The sequence below is a fragment of the Urtica dioica genome, chromosome 4 (genome assembly GCF_054948205.1).
Source record: "Urtica dioica subsp. dioica isolate 48M chromosome 4, U.dioica_male_clone48M_v1_H2, whole genome shotgun sequence".
Classification (NCBI taxonomy): Eukaryota; Viridiplantae; Streptophyta; class Magnoliopsida; order Rosales; family Urticaceae; genus Urtica; species Urtica dioica.
This window is the reverse complement of record NC_142759.1, coordinates 2,350,070-2,370,517: the sequence shown is the minus strand read 5'-3', so window position 1 is coordinate 2,370,517 and position 20,448 is coordinate 2,350,070. Positions and strand designations below refer to the sequence as shown.

General features: G+C 33.5%; 4 protein-coding genes and 1 non-coding gene across 6 annotated transcripts; 4 read left to right on the top strand and 1 right to left on the bottom strand.

Annotated features, from left to right (window-relative positions):
• Positions 1–1,980: 1,980 nt before the first annotated feature.
• AAT (aspartate aminotransferase) lies at positions 1,981–5,774 on the top strand. Of its 2 annotated transcripts, none has more exons than XM_089612500.1 (10): positions 1,981–2,224; positions 2,317–2,548; positions 3,062–3,155; positions 3,240–3,343; positions 3,729–3,977; positions 4,085–4,198; positions 4,315–4,398; positions 4,493–4,663; positions 5,061–5,174; positions 5,326–5,774. In XM_089612500.1, the coding sequence occupies exons 1-10, from the start codon at positions 2,112–2,114 to the stop codon at positions 5,464–5,466; spliced, it is 1,416 nt and encodes a 471-aa protein (XP_089468626.1). In that variant the 5' UTR covers positions 1,981–2,111; the 3' UTR covers positions 5,467–5,774. The 2 variants fall into 2 exon arrangements, with proteins under 2 accessions (XP_089468626.1, XP_089468625.1); XM_089612499.1 differs by having other exon boundaries at positions 2,302–2,548.
• A 1,626-nt stretch (positions 5,775–7,400) lies between these two features.
• LOC149399217 (Polynucleotidyl transferase, ribonuclease H-like superfamily protein) lies at positions 7,401–8,961 on the top strand. The gene is made up of 5 exons (XM_089613067.1): positions 7,401–7,882; positions 7,957–8,003; positions 8,350–8,413; positions 8,511–8,735; positions 8,828–8,961. Exons 1-5 carry the CDS (start codon positions 7,415–7,417, stop codon positions 8,918–8,920), a joined length of 897 nt encoding a protein of 298 aa, XP_089469193.1. The 5' UTR covers positions 7,401–7,414; the 3' UTR covers positions 8,921–8,961.
• A 1,086-nt stretch (positions 8,962–10,047) lies between these two features.
• LOC149399216 (chaperone protein dnaJ 20, chloroplastic-like) lies at positions 10,048–10,671 on the bottom strand. Its single transcript, XM_089613452.1, has one exon. The coding sequence runs from the start codon at positions 10,624–10,626 to the stop codon at positions 10,084–10,086; it is 543 nt and encodes a 180-aa protein (XP_089469578.1). The 5' UTR covers positions 10,627–10,671; the 3' UTR covers positions 10,048–10,083.
• Positions 10,672–13,174: 2,503 nt separating this feature from the next.
• LOC149399215 (putative mitochondrial protein ymf1) lies at positions 13,175–14,231 on the top strand. The gene is made up of 2 exons (XM_089612695.1): positions 13,175–13,365; positions 13,448–14,231. Exons 1-2 carry the CDS (start codon positions 13,215–13,217, stop codon positions 13,870–13,872), a joined length of 576 nt encoding a protein of 191 aa, XP_089468821.1. The 5' UTR covers positions 13,175–13,214; the 3' UTR covers positions 13,873–14,231.
• A 2,805-nt stretch (positions 14,232–17,036) lies between these two features.
• TRNAA-AGC (transfer RNA alanine (anticodon AGC)) lies at positions 17,037–17,109 on the top strand. The gene has a single exon. It is a non-coding gene; the product is annotated as a tRNA-Ala (tRNA).
• The last annotated feature ends 3,339 nt before the right edge of the window (positions 17,110–20,448 follow it).

Sequence of the window (20,448 nt, the reverse complement as noted above, 5' to 3'; positions counted from 1 at the left end):
AAACTCAAGAAAAAAGTTTTTCGTCAACAAAATTGTATAAAAAAAAAATATCAAAAGGGTCGGATCGGGCGGTCCTTTTTTTATTTCAAGCCTAACTGGATCTAGGCACAACTCATGCCCTTTTATTAAGGATTGGGCCACGACCCAGGCTTTGAAGGAAAAATTACGGAAATAACGGATTTTGTTTGTTACTTTACAAAAACATCGTTTTTTTTAAATCTTTCAAAAAATGATGAATTTTACCTTTTTAGGACCAAAATGCTATTATTAAATGCACTATGCATACAAATCAGATCTACGAGATGCAAAAACGCACCGAGCTCCGTGCCGCCACATCAGAGCTCGAACGCCCGCAGGAGGTCGTCACCGTCGTCGCGGTGGCTTCGACACTCATATCCGTCGTCTCCACATATTCGATTTGTGGTGTCAATATATTGTATACAAACCAGATCTACGGCATGTGCTATCACCATGGCTCTGACGCTAATAGTATATGATAATCACATTATCAATATATTGTATAGAATATCTCCACTATCGTCGTAACTCCATCGTTCCTCTCTAACACTAATACTATACAATAATCACATTATCAATATAACGTATATAGTATCACATAATTAGTAAATCCTAAATTATATATCTATACTATATGCTAACCATATATTGTATATGTAAAGTTTATTGGACAACAACAACAACAATCACTGAGACAAAATAAGTCATGACCGGAGCAAAACTTAAGAGCAACTAGAAAAATACGCGAAGGGCAAAGACGACCATTGACATTTAAAATCCATTGTTTTTCATAATGTAAAACGTTGTTTTTGTAAAAAAAGATAAAAACACGCTATTTGATGTAATTTTCATGGCATTGAAAGGTCTAAATTGGATGGGCTTAACAAAATCCCAAATTAAAAAAAAAATGCAATTTTAATCTAGAACAACTATATTTTTAATTTAAAATTTATATCAATAATATAAGGGAAAATATCTAGAGTACCCCTCGTGTTTAATCGAAATGCGAGATTTATCCCCTCTATTTCTAAAAATATCAGACATATCCATTCAGTTGAATATAAATGACATATACATCCCCTAAAAAATGTTATATTACAAATATCACCATTTTTTGTTTATTTTTTACAAAAAAATAATTTGAACTCCTCAAAATACCATTAATAGAATAAATATTTATTTACTATTTTAATAAAAAAAAAATCAAAATCTCTCTTTATAAAAAAAAAACCTTAACTTTTTATAAAGAAATTTTTTTAATTTAATTTTTTTGTATATAGAATAGAAGATAAAAAATTATTTCATTAAGGGTATTTAAGGGATTTCAAATTATTTTTTTGTAAAAAAGAAACGAAAATGATGATATTTATAATATAACATTTTTAGGGGATGTATATATCATTTATATTAAACTGAAGAGATATGTATGATATTTCTAAAAATAGATGAGATAAATCTCGCATTTCGATTAAACAAAAAGGATACTCGTGATATTTTCCCATAATATAACTTCAATTTGAAAACAGATTTTGCAAATAAAAAAAAGTAGTTTTATATATAGAAACATGTATTTTATTTAAAATAATATATATTTTTAATATATATTAGTTTAAAAAAACATAAAAAATAATATATGTTTAATTGCTAATCTAAGTGATAATTACTAATTTCATAGCACACACGTAAGTAACGTAGGTCGTGGGTTCAATCCGAAAAAATAAGTCTCGACCAAATCGCGAATCGAATCTGACTATGGTGGCTTCAGGGATTTGGGTTCGGAATCTAGCCGTGAATCTCAACCGTTTCCCATCGCACTAGATCCGACCCGTCCATTAAACAAAGTTTAACCCGAACGCAACTTGACTGTCGTAGGTAGCCAAAGCCAACTCGCTCTCTCTCTCTCAACTAACCCTTTTTTTATTTTCTTTTTCAATTTCTATTTTCTTTTTGCCACCAACCTACCAACCCACACATGATTTATTCTCCGTTTTAAAATGCCTTGTTTTTGTGTTCTACGTTCTACCTATTTGGTTTTCGTTTCTCGTCTCTAATCGACTAAATTAATAAATAAATAAACAACTTTCAGTCGTGGAATGGCATATTCAGTGAAGACCCACATATCTCCGAGCCTCGGTCGTCTCAGTCCCAGACCCGACTCCGATTTCTCGTCCGTGAGATCTCTCGCTTTCCCTTCTCTCCCTCTCAAGTAAGTCAAAACCAACTCTCTCATCGTCAGCATATACATTGCTCTTAGCTTTTCCCAATTGGGGGTTCTGATAATAGATCTTTGGAGAGTAGTACAAGAAGTACGAGGCTTGTGGGATCGAATAATAGAATGAGTTCGGTAATTAAGGCGGCGAATAGCTCAGTAGAGCTGGACATCTCTCTGAGCCCACGAGTGAATTCCATCAAGCCTTCCAAGACCGTTGCTTTGACCGACCAAGCCATGGCTCTCGCTCGAGCCGGGGTGCCCGTGATTCAGCTCTCTGTCGGAGAGCCCGATTTCGACACCCCAGCCCCGGTTGCCGAGGTAAAAAAAAAATATGAATCTACTGTGCCATGGCTTTTTTTTTTTTTTTTTTTTGGTTGAGGTTCAGTGTCGAAATTAGTTGAGAATGAGAGTAGTAACTCGTGACCTTATACTTTTTGCCAAGTTTTTTTCGTCTGAGGTGGATATTTAATGTGATTGTTGGAGTTGTCTGTGTTAAGTACGACGACATTGCGTCTCGAAAATCGATTGACAATGAAATGAGCAAGTCACGACCTTTTGTCGTTTCTCGACGTGAGATCGTGAACATGTTTCCTCAAGAAGGTGGCTTTTGAACTCGGTCATCTTGGGTCGGGTCCCATTATGAATGTTTAGTATGTCGAGATTCCATCTCAAAACTAATTCCCAAGGCGGAGAATGACTGACTTGTGACCTTATATGTCTTGCCAAGTCCTTTTTGTTTGTTTGTTTTTTATATCAGTTTTAGTTTCGATTTTATTTGCTAAAAGTGTGTGTGTGTGTGTGTGTGTGTGTGGTTTTTCGATCTTTTTGTAGGCCGGTATCAATGCGATTCGAGAGGGTCACACGAAGTACACCGCGAGCGTCGGGACTTTCGAACTCCGCGAAGCTATATGTCATAAGCTCAAAGGTTTGTGAATTGGCGGTGCAATGGTTTTTTGTATTTATTTTTATTTTTCTAGTGTTCAAGAGAGTTTAAGATTTGGGTTTACAGAGGAGAATGGCATATCATACACGCCTGATCAGGTTTTGGTCAGCAACGGAGCAAAGCAGAGCATAATACAGGCCGTGCTCGCAGTTTGTTCCCCCGGTGATGAGGTCAACCAAACTGTCTCTCAATTTATGCTCTTCTTAGTTCTTCCTCTGGATTTTCTCTTGTTTCTATGACTGTTTAGATTTCACTAGATTTCCTTCTTATTAGTAGCACAAATAGTACTGTGGATGTAAACTGCGTGTCGTTCGGAGCTGGATTGAGCTGAGGCAGTTTGTTTTTACGTTTCGAAAACTGCATTCGAAGTTGATCTTCAATCATCACACTCAAATGACTAGGGCACTGAAAAGACGGAAACTTTAACTATTTTGCTAAAATATATGCTCCGATTCAAGGCTATTATATGTGTTTTACGGGTTCGTTAGGAATATCAAGCTATATCACCTTCAGAGACTGTTGCCAAGTACTCATGAATGTGTTTTTTGTTTTCAGGTTATAATTCCGGCTCCGTATTGGGTGAGCTACCCCGAAATGGCGAGGATGGCCGACGCAACGCCCGTGATTCTTCCGACTCGGATCGAAGACAACTTTCTGTTGGACGCAAAAGCCCTCGAAGCCAGTATCACCGAAAAGTCGAGGCTTTTGATCCTCTGCTCTCCCTCCAACCCCACCGGCTCCGTTTACCCGAAGAAACTGCTCGAAGAGATTGCTCAAATTGTGGCTAGGCACCCAAGGCTCTTGGTATTATCTCCCATCAGAAGAAAAAAAAAAACCGAAAGTCCTCTAATATAGTAGAACCGAAATATCGAGATTCACGTGGCTTTTTTCTTTCTTCTTCTTCGGCTCAGGTTCTTTCGGACGAGATTTATGAGCACATCATCTACAAGCCGGCGGTTCACACGAGCTTTGCTTCTTTGCCGGGAATGTGGGAGAGGACACTTACGGTCAACGGGTTTTCCAAGGTCAACTCAAGCTATTCTATTGAGTTTACATTAACGATCAGCCATTTTCTCGCTCTCTATCTCTCTCTCTCTCTCTCTTCCTCTCACTCGAATTTCACCGTGGAATGAATTTTTAGGCATTTGCGATGACCGGTTGGCGAATCGGATATCTCGCTGCTCCGAAACACTTTGTCGCAGCGTGTGGAAAGATACAGACTCAGGTACACACGTCTGTAATTAATCTCGAGTGTAGAGCTTTTGACCGGATCGAAATACTTTATTTTCCATTTATATATAATTGATTTGTTATCGTAGATCACATCAAATGCGAGTAGTATATCCCAAAAAGCGGCTGTGGCTGCGTTGGGACTAGGGTACGCCGGCGGAGAGGTGGTTGTGATGATGGTCAAAGCATTCAGAGAACGTCGGGATTTCTTGATACAAACTTTCAGCGAGCTCGAGGATGTCAAAATGAATGAACCCCAGGTAATAACGCCTCTTATTCTTGAAATAGTGATTAAATTCGTATATTTTATTGTTACAATGATATTATCAGACTTGTCAAAACCTCGACGGTATAAATAGTATTAAGGTTTTTGGTAATCGAAAAAGAAATCTTTATTGGTTCTAGGTTTTTGGTAATCAGATGAAAGGAATGATTAATGAAAGGCGGATTTGGATAGCTCGGGGAAATTTGAGGCTCTACTTTGATTACACAACACCTTGCCTCTAATAATCAACCCTACTTATAGGCTAACATAACTTTTAATTATTCTATTCTAACACTTTTTACTATCTACTAATTATAACAGTTACCTTACCTCTAATACAACATTTTACTATTGAAGCTCTTGTTTGACTTTATTTTATTCAAAATTTTCAGGGAGCATTCTATCTCTTCATCGATTTGAGCAGTTACTACGGATCAGAGGCCGAAGGATTCGGAGTGGTTGAGGATTCTGAGTCTATGTGCCGATATCTCCTAGACAAGAGCCAGGTAAAAAAAAAAAATCGAATTCTTTGATTTATTATTGTATATAACGTTTCCAATTTTTGTACCAAAATCAGAATGCCTTTTTTTTTTTTTTTTTTTTTTTTTTTTTTTTTTTAATAATATGTATATGTGTATATATATATATGAAAATCAGGTTGCGCTAGTCCCGGGAAGCGCATTCGGAGACGACACATGCATAAGAATCTCGTATGCGACGTCCCTAACGACTCTGCAAGCGGCTTCCGAAAGAATCAAGAAAGGGATCCTCGCCCTTAAACGCCCCGTTCGGGTTTGATCTTGACATTTGAAGTAAAATAAAAAACAGGTTGTGACTGTATCATTTGATTTATATCCGAGCACACGCCGATCAAGATATGACATCGCCGTGTGTTTGTCATTGTTGTTTCACTAAATGTAGGTTCGTAGAGTTCTTGTTTTTTCAGGGAATAAGTGAAAGACCAACCATGTGTAAGCTCGGAAATAAGTTTATTTTGCGAATTTCATGGTATTAAATTCATATTCTTTTGCAGGAAAAAAAAAAATCATGTTGACGTAATAAAAGAAGAAAAAAAACAGTCAAGTGGTTGAATATTTGGTTTTTAATCTTTCTATGAAGTGCTTCCCACTCATAATGGTTTGGTGGGAATAAGCGAAAGAGGAGAGCTATATGTTCTCTCTCTAACTGTCATTTTGATTTTTGAGTGTTGCTAAATGTAAATACGACCCTGTTAAAGTTTTCAAAGACGACAATAAGCTTCTAAAACGACAATAAGCTTCTAAAAGGACAATAAGCTTCTAAAGCATGCCTTTCGAAAACGACAATAAGCTTCTAAAAACATGCCTTTCTAAACGACAGGGCTTGCAGACTCTTTTCCAAACGAAAAAGAAATTGCCACTCTTTGTTTTTTTTTTTTTTTTTGACATTTATGTGCCACTCTTTTTTTTTTTTATATAAAATGCCTTAAAATGTCGTCTTCTTTTTCTTCTCTCTCTCTCTCTTTTTTTGGTTGTCTTTGTAGTATTATTTGGTAAAATTTATAGGTTTGATACGTCATCAACGAGTCCCAAAACTCAAAAGGTTTATTTCACGTGACAATTTCTTTTCATGCTTCATCTATAAAAAAAAAAATCATGTGCAACAGTTGTAACTCATAATATAAAATAAAAGTGCTAATGTTTCGAAAAAATTATAATAATTTATTTATTATGCCCGTAGTTAAACGCAACTAAGTCTTCATAAATTTGTAATTTTAACATATATTTGGAAAATTTGTACAAAATAGTCATTTAAAATTAATTAATTAAAAAAATATACCAAAAATTTTCAGCAAAAACAAAAAAATACGTTGTCGAATTTTTTACACTCTTATTAAAATTTGATGTTGTATATAAGCAATTTATAATTTTCATAATATATAATTATAAGGTAAAAAATATTATTAAAATTTGATATTTTTATAAATTTTAATTATTATATTATATTTGAGATAAGTTTAAACAATTTTGTAAATTCATAAATTTTATCCGATTATTTAACTATGACATATATAATATAATTGTATCAACTGGTTTTTATATTCGAATAAATTGTTAATAACATTGTCAATTTCTTTCGTTAAAAAGGAAAATTGCAAAAGAGAGAAAATTACATATAAATTCTAATCCCATATGATAAATTGCCGCGCTTATGCTTTTGTATGAATAATCTTTTAGCAAAGCCAGCCAAAAAGTCTCTTATAATAACGTGTAAGGATATAGTGAGCAAAGGAATCAAATTTATCAGCGCTCAGCCTCTCACAAAGGAATAATCTGCCTTAAACAATTAAACGTGCCATAATTATTTACAAATTCCCAATGTTCCAGATGATAAGGAATACCTGATTATGAATGTTCCAAAGATCCCTTGAGTTTACAGATAAGAAAATTTAAAACTTGCCCTAAAGGTTTCCCATTTCAAATACATATATAAATCCACAAATATACACACACATATACAAACCCTAATATATTCCTGACCGAGTGTGATCACTTTGTACAACCTACAAAACATGCACAAGAAGCTAAGAATTACCTCTCTCACCCAAAGCCCTAAAAACTTAATAAATTGACTTGAACTACAAGACAATCAATCTCATCAAATTGGCAAACAAAACCCTCTCCATGTATCTTTCCTTCATCCTATATATAGAAAACAATCACCAGAAATTGAACAAAAACCCAAATAAATAAATAAATAAATAAATATGGAGGCTTGTACTGCATCTTCATCATCATCATCGTCATCATCAAATAGGGCAGAAATCGTGTTCTTCGATTTGGAGACGAACGTGCCTACGAAACCCGGGAGCCGATTTTGGGTCCTCGAGTTTGGAGCCATAGTGGTTTGCCCTAGAAAGCTAGTCGAGCTCGGGAGCTACAACACCCTCATAAGGCCCGGGGACCTGTCGGCCGTGGGGCTCAGGTCTTCGCGGGCCCACGGGATCACCCGCGAGAAGGTGGCGCGGGCCCCGCTTTTCGAGGAGGTGGCGGACGAGATATTCTCGGTGTTGGACGGTAGGGTTTGGGCGGGGCACAATATCCGGAGGTTCGATTGCGTGAGGATAAAAGACGCTTTTGCCCGCATCGGTAGAGCGCCACCTCAGCCTGTAGGGCTCATTGATTCTTTGGGGGTTTTGGGTAACAAGTTTGGCAAAAGAGCCGGTGATATGAAGGTACGTATATATATATTTATGTATGATCTATCTTGTAATAATGTTGTAATTAATCACTACTTGTAAACAATTAGATGGCAACATTGGCTACGTACTTTGGACTGGGACAACAAAAGCACAGGTATGCCTTGATATCACATTTAAGATTTATTTTGGCTTTTATACCCGATGTAGTTTTTGGAGTGTTAAGTAAATTAACAGTCTTTACTTCGTAGCATGCATTTTAATTTTTTTTTTCTTTCTATATATTAATGAAATCTATCCCACAATAAACTTCAATTATTTTTTAAAACTTAATTATCTTGTTAATTTTATAAAGGAAACTCTTTAATTTATGTTATAACGTAAACAGTTCAAGAAGTTTGGATGTTAATTATTCACATTGTACTTTGATGATACTTAAAAAAAACGTAATTAAGTTTTTAAATTTTGGCATTGGTATACTAATAACTTGTTTAAAATAACAGAAGCCTCGAGGACGTTCGGATGAATCTGGAAGTTGTCAAGCACTGCGCAACCGTGCTTTTCCTGGTAATCTAAATTAAATACTCATATTTAGAATTTTTTTATTTATATCAAAGTAATGAATAATTAACCTTATTCCGACTAATATATAATATTGTACCAGGAAGCAAGTCTCCCAAGTGTTTTGAAAGGAAACACGCCTACGATAGTCTCTCCCACGATAATGACAAGAAGTAAAACCAATTATATAGGAAAATCATCATCATTATCGTCATGCAGAGAAGAAATAGTTAATACCACCAATCGTAAATCTCCACCAACTACTACTAACTTTAGTATTGGATACCAACGATCTATGCCCTACACTACAAGGTCAAGTTTGTCAAAGGTAAAAATATAATAATTATTTTCATCACTACATATATTTCATAATATAATTTCATGTGGATTTTAATACTTACATGTTGCTTAAAAATACAGATGACGGAGAGTATGAAGAATCTTCTGCGCAAAGCCAATGGAAATCAGCCTTTGACCCAAATAATCAAGCATTCTCACTCTTTGCTAAGATGAAATTCACGATGAGGAATGAGAAAAAAAAAACACCAAGAAAAGATTTCTCTCTACCGTGGTGTTAAAAGTGTGAAAAGAATTTTATTCCCATGAGTAACTTTAATAATTGTAGTAAACAAGAATTACTTTTTTTTTCTTGCCAAAAATTGGTTGTTCTTGGAGTATTGTTAATTCAATTGATTTATTATATATAGATGTATATTTACTCAGGAGATAATGATAAAATAAAATAAAATCTGTAAGACAGTTAGTAAAGCTACCATAATGGAATTCGATAAATGTGAGTTTATGATCTGTCTGTTTATGCCCATTCTTTCAACTGAAAAAATAAAAAATAAAAATGACTCGCGGACATCATAAGATTAAAGTACATACATGAATAAGAGAAGCCACTGCATATATGAATATTAGCATTAAATTCATCATCTCTTGACAGGAAACACGTACAAATGGATTTTGGTATAGAATGTGCGCCAAATGAAGTTAATGAACAATACTGTTTCTCGATTATAACCAGAAAGTACTTCCATATTCAATGCATAATGGTAAAGATAGAATGAAAAAACGTACTCCGTCAGAAAAAGAAGAAAACGAAAAAAGTACTTCCATATTCAATGCATCTTTTATTTTATTATTTTTTTTTTTTTTTTTAGGAAACGTGGGCGATACCACGGGATATTCAATTCATCTTTGTGTGCGATAGAATGCTAAATAATTAAATAAAACTGAATTCTCGCCATTGTGAAGATCGGTTGACATTACGTTAATGTGCAAGTCTATTTATTGTGCGTAGAGGTGCATAAATAAGCCATAAAATCGTAAATCACTTTACATGATTTTTCATCTTATCAGGTCTGATTTTTTAGACTAGTCTAAAACCCACCAGTACTCTGGTTATAAAAATTGAAATCCTATTATAAACCGGATCGCACCGATTATAAAGTTTTATATATTTTTTTAAATGGTATTTGTTATTTTAAGATATTTAAATGAACTCATTTTGCTGCCCATATGATGTTAATTAATAGGATAATTCTCTTATTAGATTTGTAAAAAGAAAATGATCTAAATAAGTGCTTACAGTTTGATTTATCAATATTTTTAATAAGTTTAAAATTACTATGGTGAATAAATTATTAAAAAAAAAAAAAACATATGTCGAATTAATTTCTTCGCTTCATTCTGACTCGTGACCTTCTTCTCAAACCCCGTAGTTGATTTTCCAAAACTTCCTTGGAGAACACGGAAGAAGATCTCCTCCCAGTAAAACCCGGAGCCCCAATCCCCAAGCCAGTATTGGCTCGATTTTGACCGGTCAAACTCAGCTCGTAGTCGTACAACTCACGCGAAACCGGGTCAGAGAGAGTCTCGTAAGCCTTCCTGAGCTCGATGAACCGCCTCGTTGACTCGTCCTTGACCGAAGGATCGTTGCCTTTAGGGCACGCCACGTCAGGGTGGCACCGGAGAGCCATGCCTCTGTAGGCCTTCTTGATCTCATCGACACCAACGTCTCTTGAGCCCAGAGACAGAAGTTCGTAGTAGTCCTGTTTGATGTTGTTGCCGTACATTGTCACGTGTCTGTCACGTGTAGTGCTGCTATAATTTGATCTGCATGAAATTTTAGGGCACTTCATGGGCTTGTAAGTGCTCATTAGACTGTGTTTATTTCCCAATAGATTACTATTCAAATGCAAAGCGATGTTCATGTTGTATTTATATGAGTATATGATAGCAAAGAAAGAAGAAGAATTTTGTGTGAGAAGGATGGGAATGTAGGACTATATATATATATATGCGTGTGTGTGTGTGTGTGAGTGTATGCGTGGTATTTTTATTAAAGCCATTTTTAAATTAAAATTGAATTCCTTTTTTATTTTATATTATAACGCGGTAAAAGTTGGTTTGTTTACAAATGTGTTTATAAAGTCTAAGACCGTTGAATGATTATTTATCATACAATATATAAGTAGTCATGTTTGACCATTGCAGATTCGTAGGTGTTTCCTTTATTAGTTTCAGTTGCACGTATTTCTCGTAGTTTTTGTATTTGATATATAAGCTTCTATGAAAAAGTCATTCCAAAAGTACTGCGCTCAATATATAAAGTCTAAGAACGAGTCAATACATACTCAAATTATCGTATTATTAATTATTGTTTTGTTAGGTTGAAGAATAATGGAAAGAACTTTTGGAAGTCTATACACTATATTATTTTTAATGCTTGATAATTTATAAATGTTATAAGAAATATATCCATCTTGCCATGTCAGTAGAGTCGGGGTAAAAAAAAAAAAAACTACTCTCAAAATATCTCTCGAAGCAGCGAGTGTAAAATCACCATATTCAAGGCTAAATAAAATCACCATAAATGTTAACATTGTAGGGTTTTTTTTTTTTTTTTTTTTTAATTTTTAGTTATTACATGTATACGATGTGCACAGATGATCACATTGGATATTTACACTAAACAAAATATCGCCAATGATCTCTAGACGATGGCGGATTCATAATATAAACTGTTAGTGTCCTGAAAATTTTGTATTTTATGTGTAAATTACACATAATTCAAAAATATTTCATAAATCTAAAAAAAATATGTGCTTTTGACAAAAAAAACTCTTCTCTCCGGTTCATCACAATGTTGTTGATCACAGTTGGCCGTAATCAACTGCGGTCAACTATGGTCAAATGTGATCAACTATCATAGACTACGACCAGTTTAAGATTTTAAAAGGTTAAAGTTTTTTTAATTTAAAAATTATGTGCCAAGGGTATTTTTTTTTAAATTGTATATATATTTCATATTTTTTTTATTTTAACACATAATTTAGATTAGACTCATCACTATAGCACATAATACACTATTTTTTTAAGAAATAAATTCATTAGAGAACTCTATTGAAATTTTTAACACGAATTATACAGCTATAAAATAGAGGGTAAACAAATACGGGTCAAATTGAGATTTTCATCCGATGGTGCACAAACTGCACGTGCATTTATTCAGGGGCGGCCAAAACTTTCATACATATTGAATCAAGTTATGTGATATTCAAGCAAAAATTAGCGAGTGACCGGCCAAAACCTACGTCTTGACTTTAAAAGCATCAGAAGTTAGAGACACAAATATCTCATTAGCTCTATATAATACAGACACTAAAGGCCAACAAAACCGGAACTAAATTATTAGACCCCAAGAAATGACCACTTCCCAATTACTCATGTAAAATGGTTATGTTTTTTAAATCATGTTAATTGATTTTTTTTTAAGTCATAATAATTCAATGAATAATGTCCATCATTTGACTATTTTATTCTGCAAAATCTTGAAAATAATGAGCTTTTCGATTTGAGAAATGGGCATGAATAATAGTAAAATCCATATGAATATTTTTTATACCGAAATCTTGAGAAATGGGCATGAATATTTTTAAAATCCAATAATAATTTAAGGAGAGAGAGAAAAATTGGTTCTCATCCTACCATTATTATGAAGGAAAAAAAACTAATTTTATAATGAAATCATTGTGAAAAACTACATTTTGTTCGTATGCGATGGTGGTGTGGCTTTCTCGTCCACGGTGACGATGTGACATTGCTTTTCGGCAGTGGTGCAGGATGGTTCGTCGGTGACAATTCGACATAAACTGTTGACAATGTTGACATTGCTTGTTGATGATGGTGGTGTTGTGCGGGTCTTAATCGGGAAGGGGTTGTTCCAAATTATCCTTTGCACCAACCCGTAGCAATATTAAATTTAATTATTGTTTTGTTCATTTTTATGGTGTTTGTAAACATTTTATTTTATAATTGTGTTTTGTTCGGTTTGTTTTGGATTGTAGGCGCAAACTAGTCGTCTTTTACTATCGTGATTTGATTTTTTTTTTTATTTTTTTTCTCTCTACATAGACTATAGAATCATCTTCTACAGCATGGTCAAAAGATTACGGTTATATGGATATATATTCATCAGCCATTATATATATTTTAAAAGAGTATTGAGTGTGCTTAATTTTTAATGTACTATTTATCCTTTTATTTATTGGAAGTATGCACAAGATATGCAGGTTTATTTCTACTTAGTTATAAATTTATTTTGACTTGAATCTGTAGTGTATCCTGTGTTGCTTGACCATAATTTTATTTCTAATAGGTCTTCGTCCCATATAAAAATAAATTCCTTAATTTTTTGGGCCGGAACTAGATGCTCTGGCCCATTGCTTAAGTCAACGAAAGCCCAAAAGCAAAGCCCTAGATCTCCTCTCCTTCCCACTCACTCGCTCTCGAACCTCCAATGGCGTCGTCCTCGGTCACTCTCCGACGCCTCCTCTCAAAACCCCGATCCACCGCCGCCGCCTCCAGACTCTTCAGCGCCGCCGCACCGGCGACGGGTCAAAACTCTGTCACCCGCCCCTCCCGCGAAGATGAAGTTCAAAAAGCACCGGGTAATTATACCACAAACTCTCTCTCTCTTTCGCAAACTCAAAATCCTAGGGTTTCGAACTTCCTAACCCGATCGCAACACAGTCGTTGTGCTGTTCCACGCCAGTGGACTTACCAGCAACCAATGGAGGAAGCTGAAGAACCTCTGGTACCCCGGCAAGACTCTCTTCCGTCCCGCCGGCAATAAGAAGACGCCGTTCTTTGATCGCGCTCGCCAGAGCTCCGGTCCGACGAGCGTGCTCTACCTGCCGGACAAAGAGGCGGCGGAGAAGCTCCTTCACCTCCTTCCGTCGGATGAATCGTCTGGCCAGGACATGCTTCTTCTCTACGGTCAGTACGAGTCGAGCCTCGTCGGCCACGTGGACATCGCCAAGGTCTCCGAGGTTGACGATTCAGAATCGTCGCTGTTCGGATTTCACCTTCCCGGAGCGTACCTCTGCTCGGTTCTTGATCCGGTTTTTGCGGCGGAGGAGACCGGGAATGAGAACGTCGAAGTTCCTCAAGCTTGAACAAGTATGAATTTTGATTACATATATGTTTTGGCTGTGATTGTTCGTTTTCTTTTTTGACCTGAAATAAGTTTTCTGTATCATAGTTTAGGTTGAAGAACAGTATTTGAAACGAATCTAGACTCTAGAGTTTGTTTTATGGTTTAATACAATTCATCATAGTCTCAGAAAATCTTAGCAATCCACAATATGAACTGATTAACAGCAAGATTTGCCTTTGACCTGTCAATTTTATTTCGTTAAATAACGATACGACCGCTTACACAGTAAGCTTGTTTTGATGACCCTGTTATGGACTGATTAACTTTCGGAATGAATATTATTTCACAATCATTGCTTAGTGCTTACTGAGTAATTTATATCAGTAGGCAGAGACAAGGACCATATAATTTGAGGCTTGTTTTAGAAATTGGTCGTTAGGTATAATTTTCATTTTTGTTTTTGTGGTTTACTAGTATGAAGCTTTTATATTAATATTTTTCATTTACTCTCTTTGTACATTTTGCTTGAATACAGAAGAGAACTGAATAATGTATAAACATTATGGTCATATATGATTGAATCATTAGATGAAATTGAAATTGGTGAGGATACGAAGTACGAACGGGAAATCATATAGATTTATCTATTTCTATATTTCTTAGTTAGGTTATCTTTGACATGCTAACCAATTCTCCTAACGTCAAGTTCCAAATTATATCATGGCTATGCATATGTGTAATAGTTAGAATGAATACTTTGGACTTTTTTTCCCCCGACCCTCGTGTTAAAGTAAGGAATTTCGATGGAACGCGTCATTTTTTTGACAGACAACATGTGTCTTCATGAAATGCTATTGCGTTTTATTTATAGAGAGACCCACTGAAGGTTCGTATATCTTGTGTCGTTTATCGAAATTCTCAACAGTTCGTATTTGGCGATGTAGTAATAAGAGTTTGTTTTTGGGAACACCAAGGAAGTGATGTAATAATATGAGTTTGTTTGTGGAAACAAGAAATTTCGATTCCTTGCGTACATGCTCATCCAGTTTAAAGCTTGCTACGCTGTGAGGAGAAAATCAATATGTATCATTTGCTTCGTCGTAGATAAAAGAACACATGTTTGGTTTCATTTTAGTGATACCTATAATTTTTTTTGGTGTAGTACAATGAACGTGGTTAGTTAAAACTCTCTAGTATCAGAAAGTATGGTATGTCATACTAGTAAAATGTTCAAATTCTCTGGATGATTTATATACATTAAGAGATCAAATGGCCATTGGGTTAGTTGAAGGATTTTAAACTTTTATAGTTTTGTGTAGTTGGATTGATGTATTGTTTTTGGATGTGCTCAATTTGCAAATTGAGACAATTTTTTATTTTCTAATTTCGTTCTAACTTTTTTTTTTTTATCATTTAGAGACCGCTTCTTAAGTCCCGTTCATACAACTATAATCATACATCCTGTTATAATTTTCTCAATAAAAATGTAAGGACGAAAGATTATTGACATATCTCTTTTGAAACAAATACTTGTTTTAGCAATTGTATCACATACTTCTAGATCGTTGCTTCAATGCATATATGGTTTTGAACTTCCGTTGGCATTTTCATTTCTTATAAATTCATACTCTTAAGTTGTAACAACATCATAAGATGAATATTCAGTTTCTCGTAAACAACCAAGTCGATAAAGTACTTGAACCTAATTACATCTAATGCAAAGGAATCCGTTTACACACAACTAGTTCTACTTCTTTGAGAAAATCTTGTACATCAAATTGAGCTACATTGAGGTGAAAAAGATGGCTTAAGTGGATCCGCACATTTAAATTATAACTCTAACAACGAGAGAGAGAGAGAGAGAGAGAGAGAGAGAGAGAGAGAGAGAGAGAGAGAGAGAGAGAGAGAGAGAGAGAGAGAGAGAGAGAGAGAGAGAGAGAGAGAGAGAGAGAGAGAGAGAGAGAGAGAGAGAGAGAGAGAGAGAGAGTCAAAACCTTTGTTAAGGGGTATTACTAATCGAGTTGTGTGTTGCGTATTCAATCCTTGTTCTTGCGTAATAGAGGTTTAGCAATCGAAGCATTCTAAGAATAAGAAAGAAAGTAATATAAATTTGTGTGATTCAGTGTTCTCAAGAGTTAAAATTCCTTACTCACATTCTTTTTATTTTTATTAATAACGATATTTTATAGCCAATCAAGTCAAGGGTAACAAACATAATTGATCATAAATTCATAAAGATGTCAAGGGGAATTGAATATGTAGTGGTCCTTTGCTATAATTTATTTGGCTTCCTTTACCTCAAGAGTAATAGGAATCTATCTTGACCATGGACCATATGTCTCTCAAAGACCATTCCATAGATCGATCTCCACATTCAAACCCCAATAACTCTTCTATGCCCATAAATTGGGTCCCTAAGATTTGTGGTCCTCATTTTTTTTATTATTATTATTTTTTTTTTTTTGCTTCAATGATTTGTGGTCCTCATATTCCTCTCATTAAGATGTTGAAGCCATAAGTATGTTGGGTCCCTAAGTAATGCAATTTTCTTGTCAACCTCTATTATTACTATTATCATTATTTACATGTATAATCTTATCATTGAAAAAATGAGTCAAATGACAATAAGATAAATGAGAAGTCCGACATTCCCACTAGATCTCACTAGAGTTAAAAACTAGTTCGATTCTCATTGTAACTCTTTCATTGTGTCAAGTGTTCCTTTCATATTTTGTTGTTTTTTAAATTTTATCTACCCGACACACGTATTTGTCACGTCAATTATTTTGTTGTACGTGAATTATTCCCTCTCGTGTAGTAATTGATAAATATTTCTCGATGCATTTGCATGGTTGTGGTGAAATGTTATGCAGCCACACACACGTCTCCATTTATTGGAATGAGAATGGAACAATCAGATAAATAAAAGGACTGCTCAAATGATCCAATTAAAGTTGAAACTCTTTAACGACAAAAAAATATGAATATATGTGCTCCAATACAACAAAACGTAAAAAAAAAAATAAAGCTCACATCTTGCTTCTTGTTAATGCGGACTAATGTAAATGAGTGGATTTAGGGCCAACATAAATGTTCGTTAAATTTTCGATTGAGTAATCTTTGTCCGACTATATACATGAAAACTTTGACTATATAATTAACTTGTAAACTACATAATGTATTGGGGATGTAGCTCAGATGGTAGAGCGCTCGCTTAGCATGCGAGAGGCACGGGGATCGATACCCCGCATCTCCACACTTAAGGTTTTATTTTTTATTGAGACGCCCGATAGGCCCAATTACAAATTGCACGGTTTAAACAAATAAATGACTCATGAATCTACTTTTCAAAATTAATCCCTCAAATACTTCTTCACTTTTTATTTCATAAATACCTCTTTTAAAAATTGTTTACGGTATTTTTTTTTTTATACTTTCATAGAGTAAAATTGTCTGAAAATTAAAAATAAAATGTATTCATGGAAAATTTCCAAAATTTGGAAAATTAGCATCGTTAAATAAAATATTTGTGTTGCTCACCCATAAGCCATTTCGTAGCTCAATTATAGACAATGTTCTTTGTTTAGAGGAGGAGAGAATTAGTAAGAAGAAAATGAATGAAAAACTTTCATATTTGAAAAAGAAAATTAGATTTTGAACCGACTAATTGCGTCTAAATCTAAAAAAGTCGCGTCTAAGCATATACAACAAGTTGCGGGTTTTTTTTTTTTTTTTTTTTTTTTTTGGGTATGAAACTGAAAATACATAGATTGTATTTGTACTTTGTAGTAGTGTTCGTTGTTGAAGAAACATAATTACTTTTTTGTTCTCTTACAAACAAATCTAAAATATGTACACACCACAATTCTTGTAAAATTAATACCGAACTATATATATATACATAAATATAATAAATAAAACTATGGTGGACAAAAGATTCTTTACCAACCCTGGGCAGGAAGCACGGGAACTGGGCAACCCCTAAAATCCCAACACCAGCTAGCTAATCACTCTTGAAAATCAACAATAGTATTATATATACTCGCACATGCATTTATATTATATGTTTAATCTCATTGCCCTGAGCTATTTGAATAACATATTTACTTCGTATTTTGCTTTGTTTACAAAATCTTTCCCAGACAATAATGTACAGTCAGCCGAATCGAGGGTTGTTGACTCTTTGAGCATTTTATTTATGTAGCCGAAAGTGAAATGGAAAATTGAATTAATTATTAATGAGTCATCTGGTTAGTTAGAGTTAGAGAGCTAGCTGGACCTGAAGAGGTTAAAGTATGATGCTAATAATTAATATATAATAATCTCATGTACATGGAATATTAGTAACTAATGTTGATCAACGTATATAGCTTAAGAATCTAAGTATAGAGAAGATAGATCCGGATTGTTATTATCAAATATATATATATATATTTTTAGTGTCCATTTTGAATGACCAGCAAATACTAAAGCCTAAACCTTATACATGTTTGTATCTTCTATTTGGTGCTCCTTGTGTAGATTGACTTGGGCTTAAACAAATGTTTTTTTTTCTTTTCTCTCTTTTTATGTCCGCTCAATAAAATTAACTACCTCTTCGAAAAAAAATGTGATGAACATTAGGGCCAGAGAGGGACATTAAGGCTCAAATGTATTAAGTAGTTTAAGTAAATATTAAAAAAATTCTTAGTAGATAAATTTATTTTAGGCCTAAAAAATTATAGAGCGGGACCAGTACCTTCAACCTCTTGATAGATTGTTCTTCTTGCGAAACCGGAACCTTATTTTATTTTACTACTTTGTATTATATATTTGTTTTGCTTTGTTTGTTATCATCTATGATGGAGAAATCACAATCTTGCAAAGTTGTTATATGGGGTTCTTGATAGATATATGTTTGTATTTGAGACACTTTTTTGAGTTCTCTTATTTGTTGGTTTATCCATTACCAGAGGCTTTGTCAAAGAGTCAACGTTAAACTCGATATTTTGGTACACATTCGATTCGCATGGATGCTTTCATTTTTCATGTTTGATGGGTCTAAAAATAGCTTTAGATCAAGTATCATTGTATTCAGATTTCAGACTTTCAAAATTTACACTGGTTATGTATATATTTCTATCTAATGGAATTTATTTGATATATATATATATATATATATATATATATATATATATATATATATATCAAATGATCATCAATAGTAAATAAGCAAACCAATATTATCTTTCTAGTTTGGTGACCTATATTATAAATGGGTACTATTATATACGTCAATAACTGGATTTATAAATATACATATATAAATATACATACATATATATATATATATGTTATTATTTTATATGCATGTAATATTTAATTAATAAGATTCAAGTTTGGAATTTGGATCTATTGCAGGACAATGCTTCTGCTTTTTTTAACTTATTTTGTTTCAAGCGTGTATATCTATCTATATATATATATATATATATATATATATATATATATATATATATATATATATATATATATACACACATCTACACTCTACTCTACACATTACATACATGTAATGATCATGAATCATTTAATTAGAATATATAATTTAATATTATTAGCGTAAGTTTTCGGTCTTAGTCATTGAATACGACAGGGATACAACTTAATTATATATACTGGGAGTTGGGAACTATATAGCTGTCTTGAATAAATAATCCGAATGCTCTGCATTATATATATATATATATATATATATATATATATATATATATATATATATATAAATATATAATCGACTGACATTAACAGATATACATATTAATGGTAGAATACAGAATGAATATATTTCTAATAGATACAATATTACCCTGTTGTAGAGATTTTATTCTAGTAGGGACACAATTACAAAAAATATCAACTTATTGGTGTTCTTATATTACATTTAACACATTTGAAAAAATAAATGATATAGGCATGGCATGTTCAATAATTTGACATATCCCGAGATACTTTTTTTTTTCAAACCATATTTAGAGCTACTAACTATAGTGTTAACTTTTAAAATTCCGAGCAAGTACGACTCGTCAATATTTAATTAAAAATTATACTAATGTTCAAAATACCGATACCGACTAAAGTTATGAATTTAATCGCATATAGACTAATGATGGGTATATCGACGGATAGGCTATAATGATTTTGATAAGGCTACCGATTTCTACCTATTCAAATTTAGAAGTATACCGGATATGGACAAATTTCACATAAAACAATATATATAAAAGCATGAAAATTATATAGGTTCAAGAATACAACATAAATCATAATGTCACTCATAGTCTCTACAATATTCAAAATACATCAAATGAATTATACACCAATAAAACACTAAGTATATTTATAACATTAATTAATAATTCTTCCTTGTAGCTTTTTATTTATTTATAAAATTTGTAAAATTAATTAAAAATTTATACTCAAATACATGAGTGACTTTGAATAAATAGTAAGCATGTATAAGCTATTAAGTTTGAATTTAAAGATAAATTATGGATACACACACATAATAATAATAATAATAATAATAATAATAATAATTGGGAATTTTGAATGT

Bases quoted from the DNA above. Each gene is read 5' to 3' on its own strand.
- AAT (XM_089612499.1), top strand. From the start codon at position 2,112: ATGGCATATTCAGTGAAGACCCACATATCTCCGAGCCTCGGTCGTCTC. The intron at 3,978-4,084 runs GTATTATCTCCC...TCTTCGGCTCAG, and splicing joins CTAGGCACCCAAGGCTCTTG to GTTCTTTCGGACGAGATTTA. The intron at 4,199-4,314 runs GTCAACTCAAGC...ATGAATTTTTAG, and splicing joins CGGTCAACGGGTTTTCCAAG to GCATTTGCGATGACCGGTTG.
- LOC149399217 (XM_089613067.1), top strand. From the start codon at position 7,415: ATGGAGGCTTGTACTGCATCTTCATCATCATCATCGTCATCATCAAAT. The intron at 7,883-7,956 runs GTACGTATATAT...GTAAACAATTAG, and splicing joins AAAGAGCCGGTGATATGAAG to ATGGCAACATTGGCTACGTA. The intron at 8,004-8,349 runs GTATGCCTTGAT...TTAAAATAACAG, and splicing joins CTGGGACAACAAAAGCACAG to AAGCCTCGAGGACGTTCGGA.
- LOC149399216 (XM_089613452.1), bottom strand. From the start codon at position 10,626: ATGAACATCGCTTTGCATTTGAATAGTAATCTATTGGGAAATAAACAC.
- LOC149399215 (XM_089612695.1), top strand. From the start codon at position 13,215: ATGGCGTCGTCCTCGGTCACTCTCCGACGCCTCCTCTCAAAACCCCGA. The intron at 13,366-13,447 runs GTAATTATACCA...ATCGCAACACAG, and splicing joins TGAAGTTCAAAAAGCACCGG to TCGTTGTGCTGTTCCACGCC.